The sequence below is a fragment of the Notolepis coatsorum genome (genome assembly GCF_963971535.1).
Source record: "Notolepis coatsorum genome assembly, chromosome: 2".
NCBI classification, from domain to species: domain Eukaryota; kingdom Metazoa; phylum Chordata; class Actinopteri; order Aulopiformes; family Paralepididae; genus Notolepis; species Notolepis coatsorum.
In genome coordinates, this window is record NC_140166.1 from 64,309,967 (window position 1) to 64,328,633 (window position 18,667).

The following is an 18,667-nucleotide window of genomic DNA, read 5'->3' on the forward strand; positions in this document are numbered from 1 at the left end:
GGTAACCAAAGAAGATAAACCCTTTTAGTAGCAGCTGAGTACAGGTAACCAGAGAAGATAAACCCCTTTTAGTAGCAGCTGAGTACAGGTAACCAGAGAAGATAAACCCTTTTAGTAGCAGCTGAGTACAGGTAACCAAAGAAGATAAACCCTTTTAGTGGCAGCTCAGTACAGGTAACCAGAGAAGATAACCCCTTTTAGTGGCAGCTGAGTACAGGTAACCAGAGAAGATAAACCCCTTTTAGTGGCAGTGGAGTACAGGTAACCAGAGAAGATCAAACCCTTTAACCAGAGAAGATAAACCCTTTTAGTAGCAGCTGAGTACAGTTAACCAAAGAAGATAAACCCTTTTAGTGGGAGCTGAGTACAGTTAACCAGAGAAGATAAACCCTTTTAGTGGGAGCTGAGTAAAGTTAACCAGAGAAGATAAACCCTTTTAGTGGGAGCTGAGTACAGTTAACCAGAGAAGATAAACCCTTTTAGTGGGAGCTGAGTAAAGTTAACCAGAGAAGGTTACAAACTACAGGTTACAGCTATGTGACAGACAGACAGACAGACAGACAGAGAGACAGACAGAGAGAGAGACAGAGAGAGAGAGAGACAGACAGAGAGACAGAGAGAGAGAGAGAGACAGACAGACAGACAGACAGACAGAGAGAGACAGACAGACAAACAGACAGAGACAGAGAGAGAGACAGACAGACAGACAGACAGACAGACAGACAGACAGACAGACAGACAGACAGACAGACAGACAGACAGACAGACAGACAGACAGACAGACAGACCTTTCTGAACAGTCTCTGGCTGCCTCCTCCAGCTGATGTAGGATAGTAGATGTAAACGTTGTGGTCTTCAGCGCTGACTGGCTTCTCCACAAACGGCTTCGGGAAAACTTCTCCGTTCACCTCCACCTGGTCCTCTGCTTCCACCAGACTACACTCTACACGCACACACACACACATTAAAACCTATCCATTCACCTCTACTCTCATCAGAATGTCATTTATTCAGAATATCTCATCAGAATGTCTTTTATTTAGAATATCTCATCAGAATGTCTTTTATTCAGAATATCTCATCAGAATGTCTTTTATTCAGAATATCTCATCAGAATGTCTTTTACTCAGAATATCTCATCAGAATGTCTTTCATTCAGAATATCTCATCAGAAGAAAGCAGAATGAGGCCCCCCCCCCTCCCGCGGGTGTTCCGCGCCCACATGGCAGCGGAGCTACACTGTGGCTGGGGGGGGGGCACCAGGATGCTGATGATGTCTCGCCCTCCCAATCCCCCCCCCCCTACCCCCGCGGGTGTTGCGCGCCTAACACGGCAGCGAAGATACACATACGTTGTCTCAAGACTAGTCCTGCATGTATCAACAAATGCGCATGTTGGTGTGAATTTATGTGTGCCATTATTACTACCAACTGTAATAATTGTGGATTATTACTATAATGAGCTGTATGTGTATGAACCAAGATATGTGAAGCACTTTGGTTGACAAGTGTCATGTTTAAATGTGCTATATAAATAAATGTGATTGATTGGTTGATTATGTATTTTATTCAGAATATCTCATCAGAATGTCTTTTATTCAGAATATCTCATCAGAATGTATTGTATTCAGAATATCTCATCAGAATGTATTTTATTCAGAATAATAGGTGCATAAACTAGGGATGTCCCGATCCGATCACGTGATCGGAATCGGCGTCGATCACGTGCTTTTCAGAGTATCGGGGATCGGGAAAAAATAATAATAAAAATCGGCAGTCAAAAAAAGAAAAATTTTATTCAACAAACATGACCATGTCCACGTCTTAAACTCATACGGAGGCCTTAGTTTTGGTTTTAAATTACATATAATATATCATCATTAATGTATTTATTGTCACACAGAGCAGAATAATTATCCACAACAAACACATTCCCCTTTAATTTTCACCGTTGCAACAAACATTCCCTTTAATTTAGACGCTACACGCTACACGCGAGTCGCGACCACATCACAACAACAACACGTCGCTCCCGAAACACGGTTAATATCCACTGACTTGAGCAGCTAGACTTAATGTCAGAGGTTTGGAACTAAGCATTTTAAAATAGAAAGTCAAGCAAGTTGCAATGTTTGCAAGGAGGAGATTCCGCGTGGAGGAAAAACTCATGAAGCAGCAGGCTGGAGGCGAAGTTTTCAGACTAACTTTTCAACTGGAGGATAACGTTACGTCGGCGTTTCAGACCAGAATGGACCATTACGTAAGTCGAACACTGAATGTATACTAATGTGCAAACATATATTGAAACTTTTAATATTTCTCATATGAAGCAGAAGCACATTTCTCAGGGTGAATGTAATAACAAAAGCCTCCGCTCTCGCGCCCTATTATAGGCAACAGATGGGCTTGTCTCACTCTGCCAGTTTCTGACAAAAATGCGTCAAAATTGATTACTAATGTGAAAGATCGGATCGGAAACGATCGGATCGATAGATATTTAAAATCATATGATCGGGATCGGATCGGAAGCAAAAAAAGGCGATCGGGACATCCCTACTCGTAGCTATGAGAAAAATCGATCTTAAATTATTAATAATCTTTATGAAAAAAAAAATATATATATATATTTTTTTTTTATTTGTTTCACATGTATGTGTAAGATTATAACCGTTTGTTGGTTTCCTTTAACATATACGTGAATGAACAAAAGTAAGTACATTTTTTTTTTTTTTTTTACTGAATCAATCGATCTGGATTTTTCTTTAAAATGTCCATCCCTAAATGTTAGATTTCTACCATAATCAGCCAGTATCACCTCTTCATCTGTGTTCATGTAGTTTCTGTGTTGTGTTTATCTCTTGACCTTCTCATACTGGCTGTACATCGTGGTCATCCCCCTTATATGCAATCCGTAATCATAAGAATTCGACACTGGCAACGTGATACCTTTCTTGGAAAACGTTGTTTATTCCATAAACAAAGCCTCGTAATCAGATGTAACCCCGTTCTGTATTGTCATTGTCCAGTCTTAATTCTCTTCTCCATCGTCTCTTCCAATGGTTCGGGCCTCGTTGTTAGCCAAACCACCATTTCCTGTTAGCTGAAGCTAGTGATGATGTGTCACTCCCCTCCCCCACCCAGCGAGGGTGGAGAGGGATGAAAGTCTCTGATCAACGCGTCCGCTCTTCTGTGTGGTTCGTATCTCAGTCTAACCTACACTGCAAGAAACTCACAGCTATAAACTATAGTCCTTAGCAACGGCTAACCCGCCCCCTCGTCTCGTTACTCGTGTCTTCTTTGACCCAAATCACTATAGCAACGGCCCATAGCTCTCTCTCTGACCAAAACCCTGCCTGCTCAGTGCTTATCTAGTTGTTCATGTTAAACAAGCTGCCGAACGACCTCGGAGCCACACACACCCTGCTTGCTACCGTGGAGACACAGAACTGACTGCCCTACTTTTAGGATCTATAGATCAGTCCGAGTAGATGCTGTCACCCACCGATATATATACATTATATACACATTGAAAAACATAGACATCCTTCACTAGCATAAACACAGGACTATAAATGTGCATAAACACAGGACTATAAAGGTGTGTAAACACAGGTTGTGTGTTGAGACTGACCATCAGGTCTGTCTGCCTCTCTGTTGAGCACGGCGTAGCGAGGCAGATCAATACCTTCCTCCTGCAGGATGCGGTACACCTCCCTCCTATCAGAACAGAGAAACAGACAGTCACACCTCCCTCCTATCAGAACAGAGAAACAAACAGTCACACCTCCCTCCTATCAGAACAGAGAAACAGACAGTCACACCTGCCTCCTATGTAACTACAACAGACTATTCCTGTAAGCTTTATTTTACTAGTAACTACAACAGACTATTCCTGTAAGCTTTATGTTACTAGTAACTACAACAGACTATTCCTTTAAGCGTTATGTTACTAGTAACTACAACAGACTATTCCTGTAAGCTTTATGTTACTAGTAACTACAAGTTCAAGTTCAAGTTCAAGTTTCTTTAATAGTTGTCATACAGAAGTACAGAATACTTTTATACAAAATGCTTCTTACTGTTGCGCTCCAGAGACTGTGCAAGACAAGATAAGTATGAAATAAAATAACATAGTAAAATTAGAAGTAAAAAAAATGAGGTCACAGTGTTCAGTTTAGACATATGTACAATGTTCGATGCAGAATAGACGTAGTTACCATACAATATACAATACTGTGCAGTGTACTAATATACAATACTATATAGTGCAAGGCAGAAATGGAGAAATGGGACGAGGTGCAATTTAGGTACAATTCACAGTAGGTGTACGAGTTGTAGTGCAAATCCTTTATCAATAAATATAAAGTGTAAGTGTGTTTGTGTGATCTAAAGTGTGGAGAGTGGGTGCTGCAGTGTGTTGTTTGTTTGAGTGAGTGTGTGCGTGTGGGTGTGTGTGCTGTGTGCATTTGATGGTTGTTGCATAGTGATTATTGTTCGTTTAGCAGCCTGATGGCCTGGGGATAGAAGCTTCTTCTGAGTCTTTCTGTGCTCGCCTTAAGACTCCGGTATCGCTTGCCTGACCGCAGCAGTTCAAAGAGGCAGTTGTTCGGGTGGCTCGAGTCCTTAATAATTCTCTTAGCCTTCCCCTTGCACCGCTTGTTGTAAATGTTCTGGAGGGTGGGAAGCCCCCCTCCAATTGTGCGTTCGGCTGAACGTGTCACTCTTTGTAGTCTGCTACGGTCTTGTGCAGTGCTATTCCCAAACCAGGAGGTGATGTTGCCGGTCAGGATGCTCTCTATTGTACATGAGTAGAAGTTCCTAAGGATCTTCTGACTGACTTGAAACTTCCTTAGGCGCCTGAGGAAGTAGAGGCGTTGTCGTGCCTTCTTCACAACACTGTCAATGTGTGTGGTCCATGTCAAGTCCTCGGATATGTGGGCTCCGAGGTACTTGAAACTGTTCACTCTCTCAACCGGTGCCCCGTCGATGCTGAGGGGGCTGTAGTCCTTGACCCCCGACCTCCTGAAGTCCACAATCATCTCTTTTGTTTTGCTGACGTTCAGGGAGAGGCAGTTCTCCTGACACCACTGTGACAGGTTCTCTACCTCTTCCAGGTAGGCCCTTTCGTCGTTGGCAACAGACTATTTTTACAACTATTTACAACTATTTTTATACTTTACAACAGACTATTCCTGTAAGCTTTATGTTACTAGTAACTACAACAGACTATTCCTGTAAGCTTTATGTTACTAGTAACTACAACATACTATTCCTTTAAGCTTTATGTTACTAGTAACTACAACAGACTATTCCTTTAAGCTTTATGTTACTAGTAACTACAACAGACTATTCCTGTAAGCTTTATGTTACTAGTAACTACAACAGACTATTCCTTTAAGCTTTATGTTACTAGTAACTACAACAGACTATTCCTTTAAGCTTTATGTTACTAGTAACTACAACAGACTATTCCTTTAAGCTTTATGTTGCTAGTAACTACAACAGACTATTCCTTTAAGCTTTATGTTACTAGTAACTACAACAGACTATTCCTTTAAGCTTTATGTTGCTAGTAACTACAACAGACTATTCCTTTAAGCTTTATGTTGCTAGTAAATACAATAGTATAGTAGCACTAGCACCTGTCTTGTATAAAGTACTGTATGTATAAGGTGTGTAGTACCTGTCTTGTATAAAGTACTGTATGTATAAGGTGTGTAGTACCTGTCTTGTATAAAGTACTGTATGTATAAGGTGTGTAGTACCTGTCTTGTATAAAGTACTGTATGTATAAGGTGTGTAGTACCTGTCTTGTATAAAGTACTGTATGTATAAGGTGTGTATAAGTACCTGTCTTGTATAAAGTACTGTATGTATAAGGTGTGTATAAGTACCTGTCTTGTATAAAGTACTGTATGTATAAGGTGTGTAGTACCTGTCTTGTATAAAGTACTGTATGTATAAGGTGTGTAGTACCCGTCTTGTATAAAGTACTGTATGTATAAGGTGTGTAGTACCCGTCTTGTATAAAGTACTATATGTATAAGGTGTGTAGTACCTGTCTTGAATAAAGTACTGTATGTATAAGGTGTGTAGTACCTGTCTTGTATAAAGTACTGTATGTATAAGGTGTGTATAAGTACCTGTCTTGTATAAAGTACTGTATGTATAATGTGTGTAGTACCCGTCTTGTATAAAGTACTGTATGTATAAGGTGTGTAGTACCTGTCTTGTATAAAGTACTGTATGTATAAGGTGTGTATAAGTACATGTCTTGTATAAAGTACTGCGTGTATAAGGTGTGTAGTACCCGTCTTGTATAAAGTACTGTATGTATAAGGTGTGTAGTACCTGTCTTGTATAAAGTACTGTATGTATAAGGTGTGTAGTACCTGTCTTGTATAAAGTACTGTATGTATAAGGTGTGTAGTACCCGTCTTGTATAAATTACTGTATGTATAAGGTGTGTAGTACCTGTCTTGTATAAAGTACTGTATGTATAAGGTGTGTATAAGTACCTGTCTTGTATAAAGTACTGCGTGTATAAGGTGTGTAGTACCCGTCTTGTATAAAGTACTGTATGTATAAGGTGTGTATAAGTACCCGTCTTGTATAAAGTACTGTATGTATAAGGTGTGTAGTACCCGCCTTGTATAAAGTACTGTATGTATAAGGTGTGTATAAGTACCTGTCTTGTATAAAGTACTGTATGTATAAGGTGTGTAGTACCTGTCTTGTATAAAGTACTGTATGTATAAGGTGTGTAGTACCTGTCTTGTATAAAGTACTGTATGTATAAGGTGTGTATAAGTACCTGTCTTGTATAAAGTACTGTATGTATAAGGTGTGTAGTACCTGTCTTGTATAAAGTACTGTATGTATAAGGTGTGTAGTACCTGTCTTGTATAAAGTACTGTATGTATAAGGTGTGTAGTACCTGTCTTGTATAAAGTACTGTATGTATAAGGTGTGTAGTACCTGTCTTGTATAAAGTACTGTATGTATAAGGTGTGTAGTACCTGTCTTGTATAAAGTACTGTATGTATAAGGTGTGTAGTACCTGTCTTGTATAAAGTACTGTATGTATAAGGTGTGTAGTAACCGTCTTGTATAAAGTACTGTATGTATAAGGTGTGTATAAGTACCTGTCTTGTATAAAGTACTGTATGTATAAGGTGTGTAGTACCTGTCTTGTATAAAGTAATGTATGTATAAGGTGTGTATAAGTACCTGTCTTGTATAAAGTACTGTATGTATAAGGTGTGTAGTACCTGTCTTGTATAAAGGACTGTATGTATAAGGTGTGTAGTACCCGTCTTGTATAAGGTGTGTAGTACCCGTCTTGTATAAAGTACTGTATGTATAAGGTGTGTATAAGTACCTGTCTTGTATAAAGTACTGCGTGTCGAGGTCGTTGATCAGGAGGGGGTTTCTCAGCTTGGCGTAGCTGACAGCTTTATCCAGCGGGAAGCCTGAGACACAGACAGAATCCAGTCCTTCAGTTCAGTTCAGTGTGTGTGTGTAGTAATTAATAGGGGTGTAACGATGCATCGATCCTAATGTGACGATTCAACTGTATCGATTTGGAAATGTTAGAATCGATTAGAATAGAAAAAATATATATATATAATATTGTATTGTTTTTATTGACCTATAGTCCATTCATGCTGAGTGAATCAGTTCCCCCAGCCACATTTGTGTATTCAACATTTTTTTGGGGAATTAACTGATAGAAAATGTATCGAATCGAATCGAAGTCAAATGAAGAGATTTCATGATGCATTGAATCGTTGTCTGAAGAATCGTAATCGAATTTAATCGTTGTGAGGTCGCATCGTTACACCCCTAGTCATTAATGAATGAAGTAGAAATTGCCTCCTTCACCATCATATATATATATTTATTTAGTGTGGTTTAGTAGTACCTGTGTGTATAGTGTGTGTCAAGTATGTATTTGTGTTTAGTATGTATTCAGAATGTATTTAGTGTAACTAGTTAGTAGAATGTATTTAGTATATATTTAGTGTTAAGTTGCAAATAAGACAACAGTTATCTTTCATTCAAGTTTATTTCACGCTCTCCACAGCGTAGTGGCCACAGCCTTCCTCCAGTCCAAAACAAGTGACGCGCAACAACAGCGCCCATTCACCTCTTCACAGATTACCGTAAAGGCTGCGGTAGACGTTAACTTAACAATTAGTGTGTAAGTAGTGTGTATTTTGTGTGCATTTAGTATGTATTAAGTGTGTATTAAGTGTGTATTAAGTATGTATTCAGTATATATTCAGTTTCAAGTTTCAAGTTTCTTTATTAGTTGTCATACAGAAATACAGAATACTTCTTTCTGTTTTGCTCCTGAGAGTGTGCTAGATAATAACAAGATAGTATAATATAAGTATAAAATAGAAAGTCAAGAAGTCAAGTACGTAAACAAGTGTAAACAACTAAATTGTTTAGTATACCTATATATACAGTATGTACAGCTGGTACAAAAATGGTGAGGTATAGCTTAGCTTGTGGTGCCACCTTGTGGTGGTGAGGTGCAATGAGGTGCAATAAGGAATAAGGAATGAGAATGCTGTGCAATTTCCTTACCATTATTTTAAATATAAAGTATAAAGTGTGTTAGTGTCTAAAGCAGCGTTTCCCAAACTCGCGGACCGGTTTTATTGGGTCGCAAAAAATATATATATATATATTTTATTTTATTATTTTTATAAAAAAGCTGTAGATGTGTTGATTCAGTTTGGCACCACATACTTATGTGAATCTGGGTTTTCTACTCTAGCATACATGAAAAACAAATACAGAAACAGACTAAATGCTCAGCATGACCTCAGAATAGCACTTTCAAAAACCAAGCCCAGAATAGATCTGCTGGTTGAAAACTTCAACCAGCCACATACCTCTCATTAGATTTAATTGTGCCATAGATGAAATATTATACCCCTTCTAGCATGATGTCAGGTCAGTAGAATTTTTTAATAAGTCAGTACAATTTAATCAGAATGTTGCTCAATGTTGGGGTTTACGGTTGAGGGACTGAGGGAGGGGGTAAGAAATGGAGAGTTGAAAAAGGGGTGAGAAATAGAAAGGAGAGTAGAACATGTTTGTTCATTTAAAAGTGTTACAAAATTGTATGTACATATGTTATGAGGTGGTGAGCAACTTAACATTACACTCTGATTATTGCTGTGATGTACTTTTATAATTAAATAAATACATTTCATATACATTTGAAATCCATGGTTTGTTGTGTTCTTTATCAGTAGTTTATAAATGTATGTTATGGCAATTCATGATTTATTTTTGTAAGTTTGGGTCCCGGGGAAACACCAAATTTCTCTTTTGGGTCTCGAGCTGAAAAAGTTTGGGAGCCCCTGGTCTAAAGTGGTAAAGTGGGTGCTACAGTGTGTTGTTCATTTAAAGTGAGTGTGTGGGTGTGTTGATGGTTTGTTATTGTTCATTGTTCATTGAGCATCCTGATGGATAGAAGCTCCTTCTGAGTCTCTCTGTGCTTGCCATGAGACTCCGGTATCGCTTGCCTGACCGCAGCAGTTCAGTGTGTATTCAGTGTGTATTCAGTGTGTATTCAGTGTGTATTCAGTATGTATTTAGTGTGTATTAAGTATGTATTCAGTATATATCCAGTAGGTACTCAGTATGAGTCAGTACATACTCAGTACCTTTGGAGTGGAAGCAGATGAGACAGTGGCAGAGGGGCCAGCGCTCCACAGGTTCGTTGAGGATGACGTCTTCGGGGAAAATGACGACACTGAAATACTCAAACTTCACCAGCCGCTCCAGGATCTGCGTCATGGGCTTGGACTTGGACTTCTTCAGCATGCAGCACACGCCCACCATGATCTGAGGTTCTGGAGGCTGCGGGGACACACACCTCATACATATCATTATTACAGTACTGTTCTACCGAGTCATTATTAGTTTACATCATTATTACAGTACTGTTCTACTGAGTCATTATTAGTTTACATCATTATTACAGTACTGTTCTACCGAGTCATTACATCATTATTACAGTACTGTTCTACTGAGTCATTATTAGTTTACATCATTATTACAGTACTGTTCTACCGAGTCATTATTAGTTTACATCATTATTACAGTACTGTTCTACCGAGTCATTATTAGTTTACATCATTATTACAGTACTGTTCTACTGAGTCATTATTAGTTTACATCATTATTACAGTACTGTTCTACTGAGTCATTATTAGTTTACATCATTATTACAGTACTGTTCTACCGAGTCATTATTAGTTTACATCATTATTACAGTACTGTTCTACTGAGTCATTATTAGTTTACATCATTATTACAGTACTGTTCTACCGAGTCATTACATCATTATTACAGTACTGTTCAACAGAGTCATTACATCATTATTACAGTACTGTTCTACCGAGTCATTACATCATTATTACAGTACTGTTCTACCCAGCAGACCCACCGAGTCCCGGTCCTCGTCGTCCTCGTCGTCCTCCTCGTACAGCTCCATGTTGGTCCTCATGGTCTCCTCCAGACTGTCATCGTCCTCGCAGCCCACGAAGAATCTGGGAGCGCGCTGGCTCTCGCCCGGACTGTCGCGCTCTGACATCACAGACCCCCGCGGCCACGCCCGGCCTCCCACCTCGCCATGGGACCCCACAACACCACCGTGCACCCCCGTCACGCCGGTTAGACTGGTTATACTGGTATCACTGGTTAGACTGGGCCGGCTACACTGGTTATACTGGTGATCACTGGTTAGACTGGGCCGGCTACACTGGTTATACTGGTATCACTGGTTAGACTGGGTCGGTTACACTGGTTATACTGGTCTCACTGGTTAGACTGGGCCGGCTACACTGGTTATACTGGTCTCACTGGTTAGACTGGGCCGGCTACACTGGTTATACTGGTCTCACTGGTTATACTGGTTCTGCATGTCGAGGGTCTTGGTTTCAGATCCAGTTTTTAATCTCTGCTCCTCTTCCAGAAACAGCTGAATGTCCGAAGCATGTTCTGATTTTATTGCAAATACTTATTATTATTATTATTATTATTTATTGTCCAGCCTGAGGAAGCAGCGGTGATGTGATGGAGGTCTCCTCCTGGGTGATGGAGCAGGTCTCCTGTAAGGAGGAGACACACAGTCAGGAGGAGGAGACACACATGACACCTTTAAAATAACTGTAGTGTGTCAGTGAAAGGGTTAACCTTCTGTGTATTGTTGCGGTGAAAAGGGTTAACCGTTTGGTAGTGTGGCAGTGAAATGGGTTAAAATAACTATTGTGAAAGTGACCCGGTGAACTAATGTAAACAATGAGCTCTGCTGGTGTTCAGTGGGGGGAACCAGATCTTCATGATCAATATAGATGAATTAGTGTGAACACATGTGATCAATACAAACAGAGAGGTCAGAGCTCAGTGAGCCTGAGAGGACTGCTGCCACACACATAAAAGTATGCACTGTACATCATACTACATACATAAACTATGCACTGTATATCATACTACATACATAAACTATGCACTGTACATCATACTACATACATAAACGATGCACTGTACATCATACTACATACATAAACTATGCACTGTACCTCATACTATATACATAAAGTATGCACTGTACATCATACTACATACATACACGATGCACTGTACATCATACTACATACATAAACGATGCACTGTACATCATACTACATACATAAACTATGCACTGTACCTCATACTATATACATAAAGTATGCACTGTACATCATACTACATACATACACGATGCACTGTACATCATACTACATACATAAACGATGCACTGTACATCATACTACATACATAAACTATGCACTGTACCTCATACTATATACATAAAGTATGCACTGTATCATACTACATAAAGTATGCACTGTACATCATACTACATAAAGTATGAACTGTACATCATACTACATACTGTCAGCTTACTTACAAAAAACAATATGCAATTGGAGTATTTTTCTTTATTTTTTATCTTTTTCCCCCTCCTTCTTTTTCCGATTTTTCTACCATCCCACTGTTAGTCGTTATGCCAATTCCCAACCCCCTTCCTGGTTGTTGCGCACTTTCCCCTACTGTTGGTCCGTGAGGCCGGAGACTGTCACATGCTTTCCTCCGACGCATGTGCAGCCAGCCGGCAGCCAGCCTGGCCGCGCAGATTCTCACTGGGAGAGTGTAACGTGTGGGAGGCCGCACTACCTCTCACCAGATCCTACCTTCGCTGAGCAGGCGCCCCGACCGAACTGTAGGGGTCGCTGTCCACAACGCCCAGGCCCCAGGACCCACCCACGGCTCCCCTCCCCCTAACTCAGCCAAACGAGTTAGTATAGCGATCAGCCCGAGCCAAGGCAATGCTGACTCCGGGAGTCGAGACCGCAGCCTCTTGCATTGGTGACGAGCACAATCTCCGCTACGCCACCTGATGGAGTATTTATTGAAAAAAAAAGCATTTGACACAATTAACCATGATATATTAATTAACAAACAATTACTCTAAAGTAGTAATGACGTTAATGTTACTTGACGATTCACTCAACGTTTGCAGTGGTCGTTGCATAGTGTTTAATTGTACAGAGTTTTTCTCCACTTGCTCACGGAACTTGCCATATAGTTTTGGCATTTCAATTTGGCTAAGGAGGATGAGAGGAGACTTGCTTTAGCGCAGCAACGGGCTAACGTTAGTAGGGCTGACCTTCGAATTTCTTTTTGGAATTCGAAGCTTCGGGGGCCGAGATTCGATTTTAATTCGAAGCTTCGAGATTATATACTGTTGTGTGACTTGTACATCACTTTGTTCAACTTTGTCAGTGCTGTAAAGTTTAAACCTTTTAAAATCTTAGACAAACGAAACACTTTGCTTTCATGAAATATTGTAAGCCGTCATTTGAGGCTTTATAAAAGCAGCACAATGAACACAAATCTGTCAGTGCCGAGTCCGACCTCATCTTAAATAACAAACAGCATTGCTTGTTGTAGTTAACAAAGAGAGGCAGAGTTGATTTTGCAAAAAAAGAAAAAATCATATATTTTTTTCTCTTTTTTTTTTAATAATCGAATTTTATTTTCATATTCCAATCCCATGCCCATCGAACGAAGCTTCGAAGTATTTAAGACAGCCCTAAACGTTAGCCGATAACTAACGTTCAAACGTGACTCCGCGGCACCAGTTCCATTAGTGAGGAAAGGGGGGGGGGGGGTGTTATATTGACAACAGAGGTTCAATGATAACTTCACATTTATTGGCTATTCGTTTCTTTATATCGCTTTATCCATCGGGCTGCTCCCGTTTCCAACTCTTTGTGTTGACAATGACATCCTGGTGTGACATCATCAACTACGGCAACTTAGGACACTCAAACATCACGCTACTGTATCTCTCTCTCTCTCTACTAGGGATGCCCCCAGAGGGCCCAGAGTATTGATAATCAAAGATTCAACGTTATCGGTTCTGCCATCACACACACACACACACACACACACACACACACACACACACACACACACACACACACACACACACACACACACACACACACACACACACACACACACACACACACACACACACACACACACACACACACACACACACACACACACACACACACACACACACACACACACACACACACACACACGGGTGCTTCAGAACAACTCTCAAGTTGTAGGCTACACAGCTCTGCTCTCATCATGGCGGAGAGAACAAAATGTACGAAAGTCTGGGTATATTTTTACTAAAGTCGATGTCGACAGCGCTCGTTGCCACAAGTGCAAGAAAACATGTGCCAGTAATGTATAAGCGCTGGTACTCTTCAATGTGGCTGGCAGGGAGCTAACGTTGTTGTTGTTGCGTGAGCTCCGGTAGTTGAGTCTCTCGAGTAGAGTAATTGCAGACATTCCGTAAGTAAAAAAAACGGAATAAGAGCTTCCGATTGGTGGTAAGAACAGCAGAGACGGGTGCAAGCGGTGTGACGTAATTGGCAGAATCGACTGTCAATCAAAATGGTTCTGTTGTGGTCTACCTGTCTGGTTTTAAATGTTAAGAAGACTGAGGAGATGGTGTTCGACCCCAGAGATGTTGGGGACCACAGGCCTGTGGTCATCCACAGACAGTCCATCTCGCAGGTCTCTTCATATAAGTATCTTGGGATTTTTGTTGATAACACACTAACCTGGAACACCCATGTAGGGCTGACCCTTATTAGTCGACTAATCGGTCGAAAGGGGCCGTAGTCGACTAACCAACCTCTTAGTCGAATAGTAAAAAAAAAAATAATAATAATATTATAATATATACGAAAACAGGCACAGAGGCACTGAAAGAGGATTTCACCCATCTAATGAACACACTAGACTAGACAAATATCAAGATGTATCCATCAGTGGACCAATTGCATGCTTTTGCAGAGGACAAGAAGCCTTCAGATGACTCCTTCAGACATTAAGCACCCCCACAGCCCAAATGGAATGATAAAAAAAATAAAAATAAAAAAAATAAAGAAATAAATAAAAATAAAGAAATATTATAATTTTTTTTTGTTAGTCGACCAATAGTCGAATAACGGCAAATTTTGGCCAATCATAGTCGACCATCCAAATCCTTAGTCGGGGACAGCCCTACACCCATGTAGACAGCCTGTGTAGCTAGCAGACTACAACAACGACTTTACTTTCTACGCCACCTTAGAGTTCATGGTGTCAAAAATGTATGTTACTTTTTTACCAATCTGTATTAGAGAGTCTCATCAGATACGGTATTACAGCTTGGTTTGGTAACCTGTCTGTACAACTAAAGTCCAAACTGGTCCGTCTGATGCAGACTGCATGGAAGTTCATAGGGGTGAAAGGTCACCCATCCCTGCAGTCTATTTTTGAACAGGCTACTCTAAGGCAAGCCAATAGAATTGTCTCGGACCCCTCCCATGTTTTACATGCCGAGTATGAGCTACTGCCCTCTGTAAGTAACTTGAGAAAAGGTTTTGCATTTTTCTATTCAGTTTTGCACAATAAATGTTCTTAAAATACCTCTGTACTATGTGAAATATGTACAGAGTACAGTAATAGTTGCCATACCAGTGTTTTACCCTTCAGGAAACATTTATATAGACATTTTAAGATAAATACTGTGATATATACCGTTACCATCTATGCTTCAAATTATACCGTGATAAATAAATAAATAATAAATAAATTTTAGACCATACCGTCCAGCCCTAACTAGACTGGATCAAAAGTTATCTAAATAAGCGACAACAGTATGTACAACTGGGTGATTGCTCTTCATTGTGTTTGGACATTGCTTGTGGTGTCCCCCAGGGGTCAGTGTTGGGGCCAAAGTTATTTATACTGTATTAACGGCATGTGTAAAATGTCGAAGTTATTGAAATTAGTTTTGTTTGCCGATGATACAAATTATGTTTTGTTCTGGGGATAATTTAAATAAATTGCAGGAGGACAAATTGTTCAATTTAAATTGTGGTTTGATGTCAACAAATTGTCATTACATTTATCCAAGACCAAAATAATGCCGTTTGGAAATTGTAGGAAAGATATATGTGTACAGAAAATAAATGGGGTGGATATTGAAAGAGTGTATATAAAAAAAAAATAAAAATAAAACATTCCACCAACCGCCTCGGCCAGTCCTTCGTGTCCGCAGCCATCAGGCTCCACGACCGTGAGCATGGACTGCTGCCAGCAGCTGGAGAACTAACGGCTGCAGAACTGGAGAACTGTTAGGAATGTCTGACCACTAAGTGTGTCTGGCTCTTAACCACCAAGACCTGCTCGGACTTGACATATGACACATGATATGACATAATATGTAAGATATTATCATGCCAGCCAGGGTACAGACCCTCGCCAGCACCTTGTGTCTACTGTTTATTCTTCTCATATTTAATTAATTATATTGTTTACACCGTTTATTTTTTTTGATACTGTATATTTTTATATTCAGTTAATTATATTGTTTACACACCGTTTATTTTTTCTCATATTTTTATATTCAGATTTTATTTAATTTCCTATATTTATGTCTATCTAATACCCTGCCCAATGCCTGCCAAAGCCTCTTTCTTTCACCATAACATCGAGGCCTCGGCTAAGAACCTCTGCAAACTGCACCATGTCCTCCCCCCCCCTCTCTCTCTCTCTGCCGAAGACTTTGTCACCCTCTCCGCAGCTGCTCCCAAGAGCCTCATCTTTCACTCAAGTCATCTCTCTCTCCCATTACAGATGCCGAAGCGTTGACACTGGTAATGTCGAACCGTCCCACTACATGATGCCAGCTGGACCAGGTACCCTCCCCACTCCTCCAGACCATAGCACCAGAACCGTCCCACTACATGATGCCAGCTGGACCAGGTACCCTCCCCACTCATCCAGACCATAGCACCAGAACCGTCCCACTACATGATGCCAGCTGGACCAGGTACCCTCCCCACTCCTCCAGACCATAGCACCAGAACCGTCCCACTACATGATGCCAGCTGGACCAGGTACCCTCCCCACTCCTCCAGACCATAGCACCAGAACCGTCCCACTACATGATGCCAGCTGGACCAGGTACCCTCCCCACTCCTCCAGACCATAGCACCAGAACCGTCCCACTACATGATGCCAGCTGGACCAGGTACCCTCCCCACTCCTCCAGACCATAGCACCAGAACCGTCCCACTACATGCCAGCTGGACCAGTTACCCTCCCCACTCCTCCAGACCATAGCACCAGAACCGTCCCACTACATGATGCCAGCTGGACCAGGTACCCTCCCCACTCCTCCAGACCATAGCACCAGAACCGTCCCACTACATGATGCCAGCTGGACCAGGTACCCTCCCCACTCCTCCAGACCATAGCACCAGAACCGTCCCACTACATGATGCCAGCTGGACCAGGTACCCTCCCCACTCCTCCAGACCATAGCACCAGAACCGTCCCACTACATGATGCCAGCTGGACCAGGTACCCTCCCCACTCCTCCAGACCATAGCACCAGAACCGTCCCACTACATGATGCCAGCTGGACCAGGTACCCTCCCCACTCCTCCAGACCATAGCACCAGAACCGTCCCACTACATGCCAGCTGGACCAGGTACCCTCCCCACTCCTCCAGACCATAGCACCAGAACCGTCCCACTACATCAGTGTTTCTCAAAGTGGGGGGCGCAGAGGCATGACAGGGGGGGCATTGAGATTTATTTAAACAAAAAAAAAAAAAAAATTGGGATTACAGAAAATTATCACTAAAGTGCTATCTGTTGCAGCTGCACTGTTCTCCATGAAAATACCATATTTGGATAAGTTTGACCATTTCTCAAAATCTGAAAATCATTATTTAATAAAACACAGAAAAGGATCATCAAGTTACTCTCGATAAAAAATTTTTTTACAGACAACATTGAGACAAAGCTTCCCGACACATCTCCATCCAAACTCTTGGAAGAACTAATTGAAATCTCATCTGATACCACCTGGAGAGCTAGTTTCAGAGTGTGGTGCTGAGTACCAAGTATCTCATGATGCAGCAGTTAAAGGGGAACTATCTTATAAATGGCCTTTTTGAGTGTTTAGCATTGTTTCCTAGCTATGTGAACTTATATTAATATGATCTATGTCTCAAAATTCTCATATTGGCGCATTCTTCCAATTCTCCTCTCACAATATTCACCCTCACTGAACTGAGTCATTTGAAAATGTGCGCGATATGTGATGTCAGAAAGACACCGCTGCATGTTAATGTTGAGATACAAGAACAGCTGCACACAGGCCCCTGCACCCCAGTCCACATTAGCTCAAAACGGCTCGAGATCTTGAGGTAGAAAAATGTTGTTTTTGAGGACTTGATTAGAAATACAAAACAATGAATAAAAAAAATATATATATTACAGAGGTGTTCCATAGACTCACAGGAATTGTGTAAAAGTGCCCAAATAGTGAAAGAAATAGTAAAATAGTTCCCCTTTAAGGTGTTGATACCATTCAGCACCACATATCTGTGTGAAGCTGGCTTTTCATCCATGACAGCTCTGAAAACAAAATATAGGGCCAAGTTGAGCCTTGAGGATGACATGCGTGTTGCCTTGTCAAAGACTGACAGCAATAAAGACTGTTTGCTTATTTCCTATGTTCGCTTTGTAAATTCCCAGTCACTGAGTGAAGATCAGCTGTTTTGCAAATATGTCAAAAACAGAGCGACCATTCTGCAGTGCTGTTTCACAGCGAGGCAAGGTGGCTCTCGCGAGGGAAGGTGTTGTCAATTTGAAAGGTCACGATATTGGTGTTATTTCAATAAATTTAAACATGACCCATTTCATGACTATTTTGTTGGGTAGAAACAGCGTGATTATCCAAAATGGCCGTCCACTTCGTAACATTCTGACGCTAGAGTCGGGACAAAGGTCAGAACCGAAAGTGGTCATTTGGCGGAGGGCTTGTCAAATGACGCTTGCTTGTCAAATGACGCTTGCTTGTCAAATGACGCCCTGAGCTGACTGACGAGAGCAAAGTGCAGAGACGCACACACGAGAGGAAAAGAGACTGAGTTATTTTGTATGTTACAAGAGACTTAAGTCAAGTTCAAGTTAAGTCAAGCAAGCACTTTCATATATATGTTATGTTG

The 18,667-nt window shown here is 40.9% G+C and overlaps 1 protein-coding gene across 3 annotated transcripts in view; it reads right to left on the reverse strand.

Moving 5' to 3' along the window:
- ppip5k1a (diphosphoinositol pentakisphosphate kinase 1a) overlaps positions 1–18,667 on the reverse strand; it is a 134,479-nt gene that overhangs the window by 113,369 nt on the left and 2,443 nt on the right. For all 3 annotated transcript variants that reach the window (XM_084308948.1, XM_084308946.1, XM_084308947.1), the window contains exons 2-6: positions 10,471–11,134; positions 9,686–9,881; positions 7,381–7,471; positions 3,631–3,716; positions 789–943 (exon numbers count right to left, since the gene is read on the reverse strand). In XM_084308948.1, coding sequence (XP_084165074.1) covers positions 789–943; positions 3,631–3,716; positions 7,381–7,471; positions 9,686–9,881; positions 10,471–10,617 — 675 coding nt within the window. In that variant the 5' untranslated portion in view covers positions 10,618–11,134. The remainder of the gene's footprint in view (positions 1–788; positions 944–3,630; positions 3,717–7,380; positions 7,472–9,685; positions 9,882–10,470; positions 11,135–18,667) is intronic.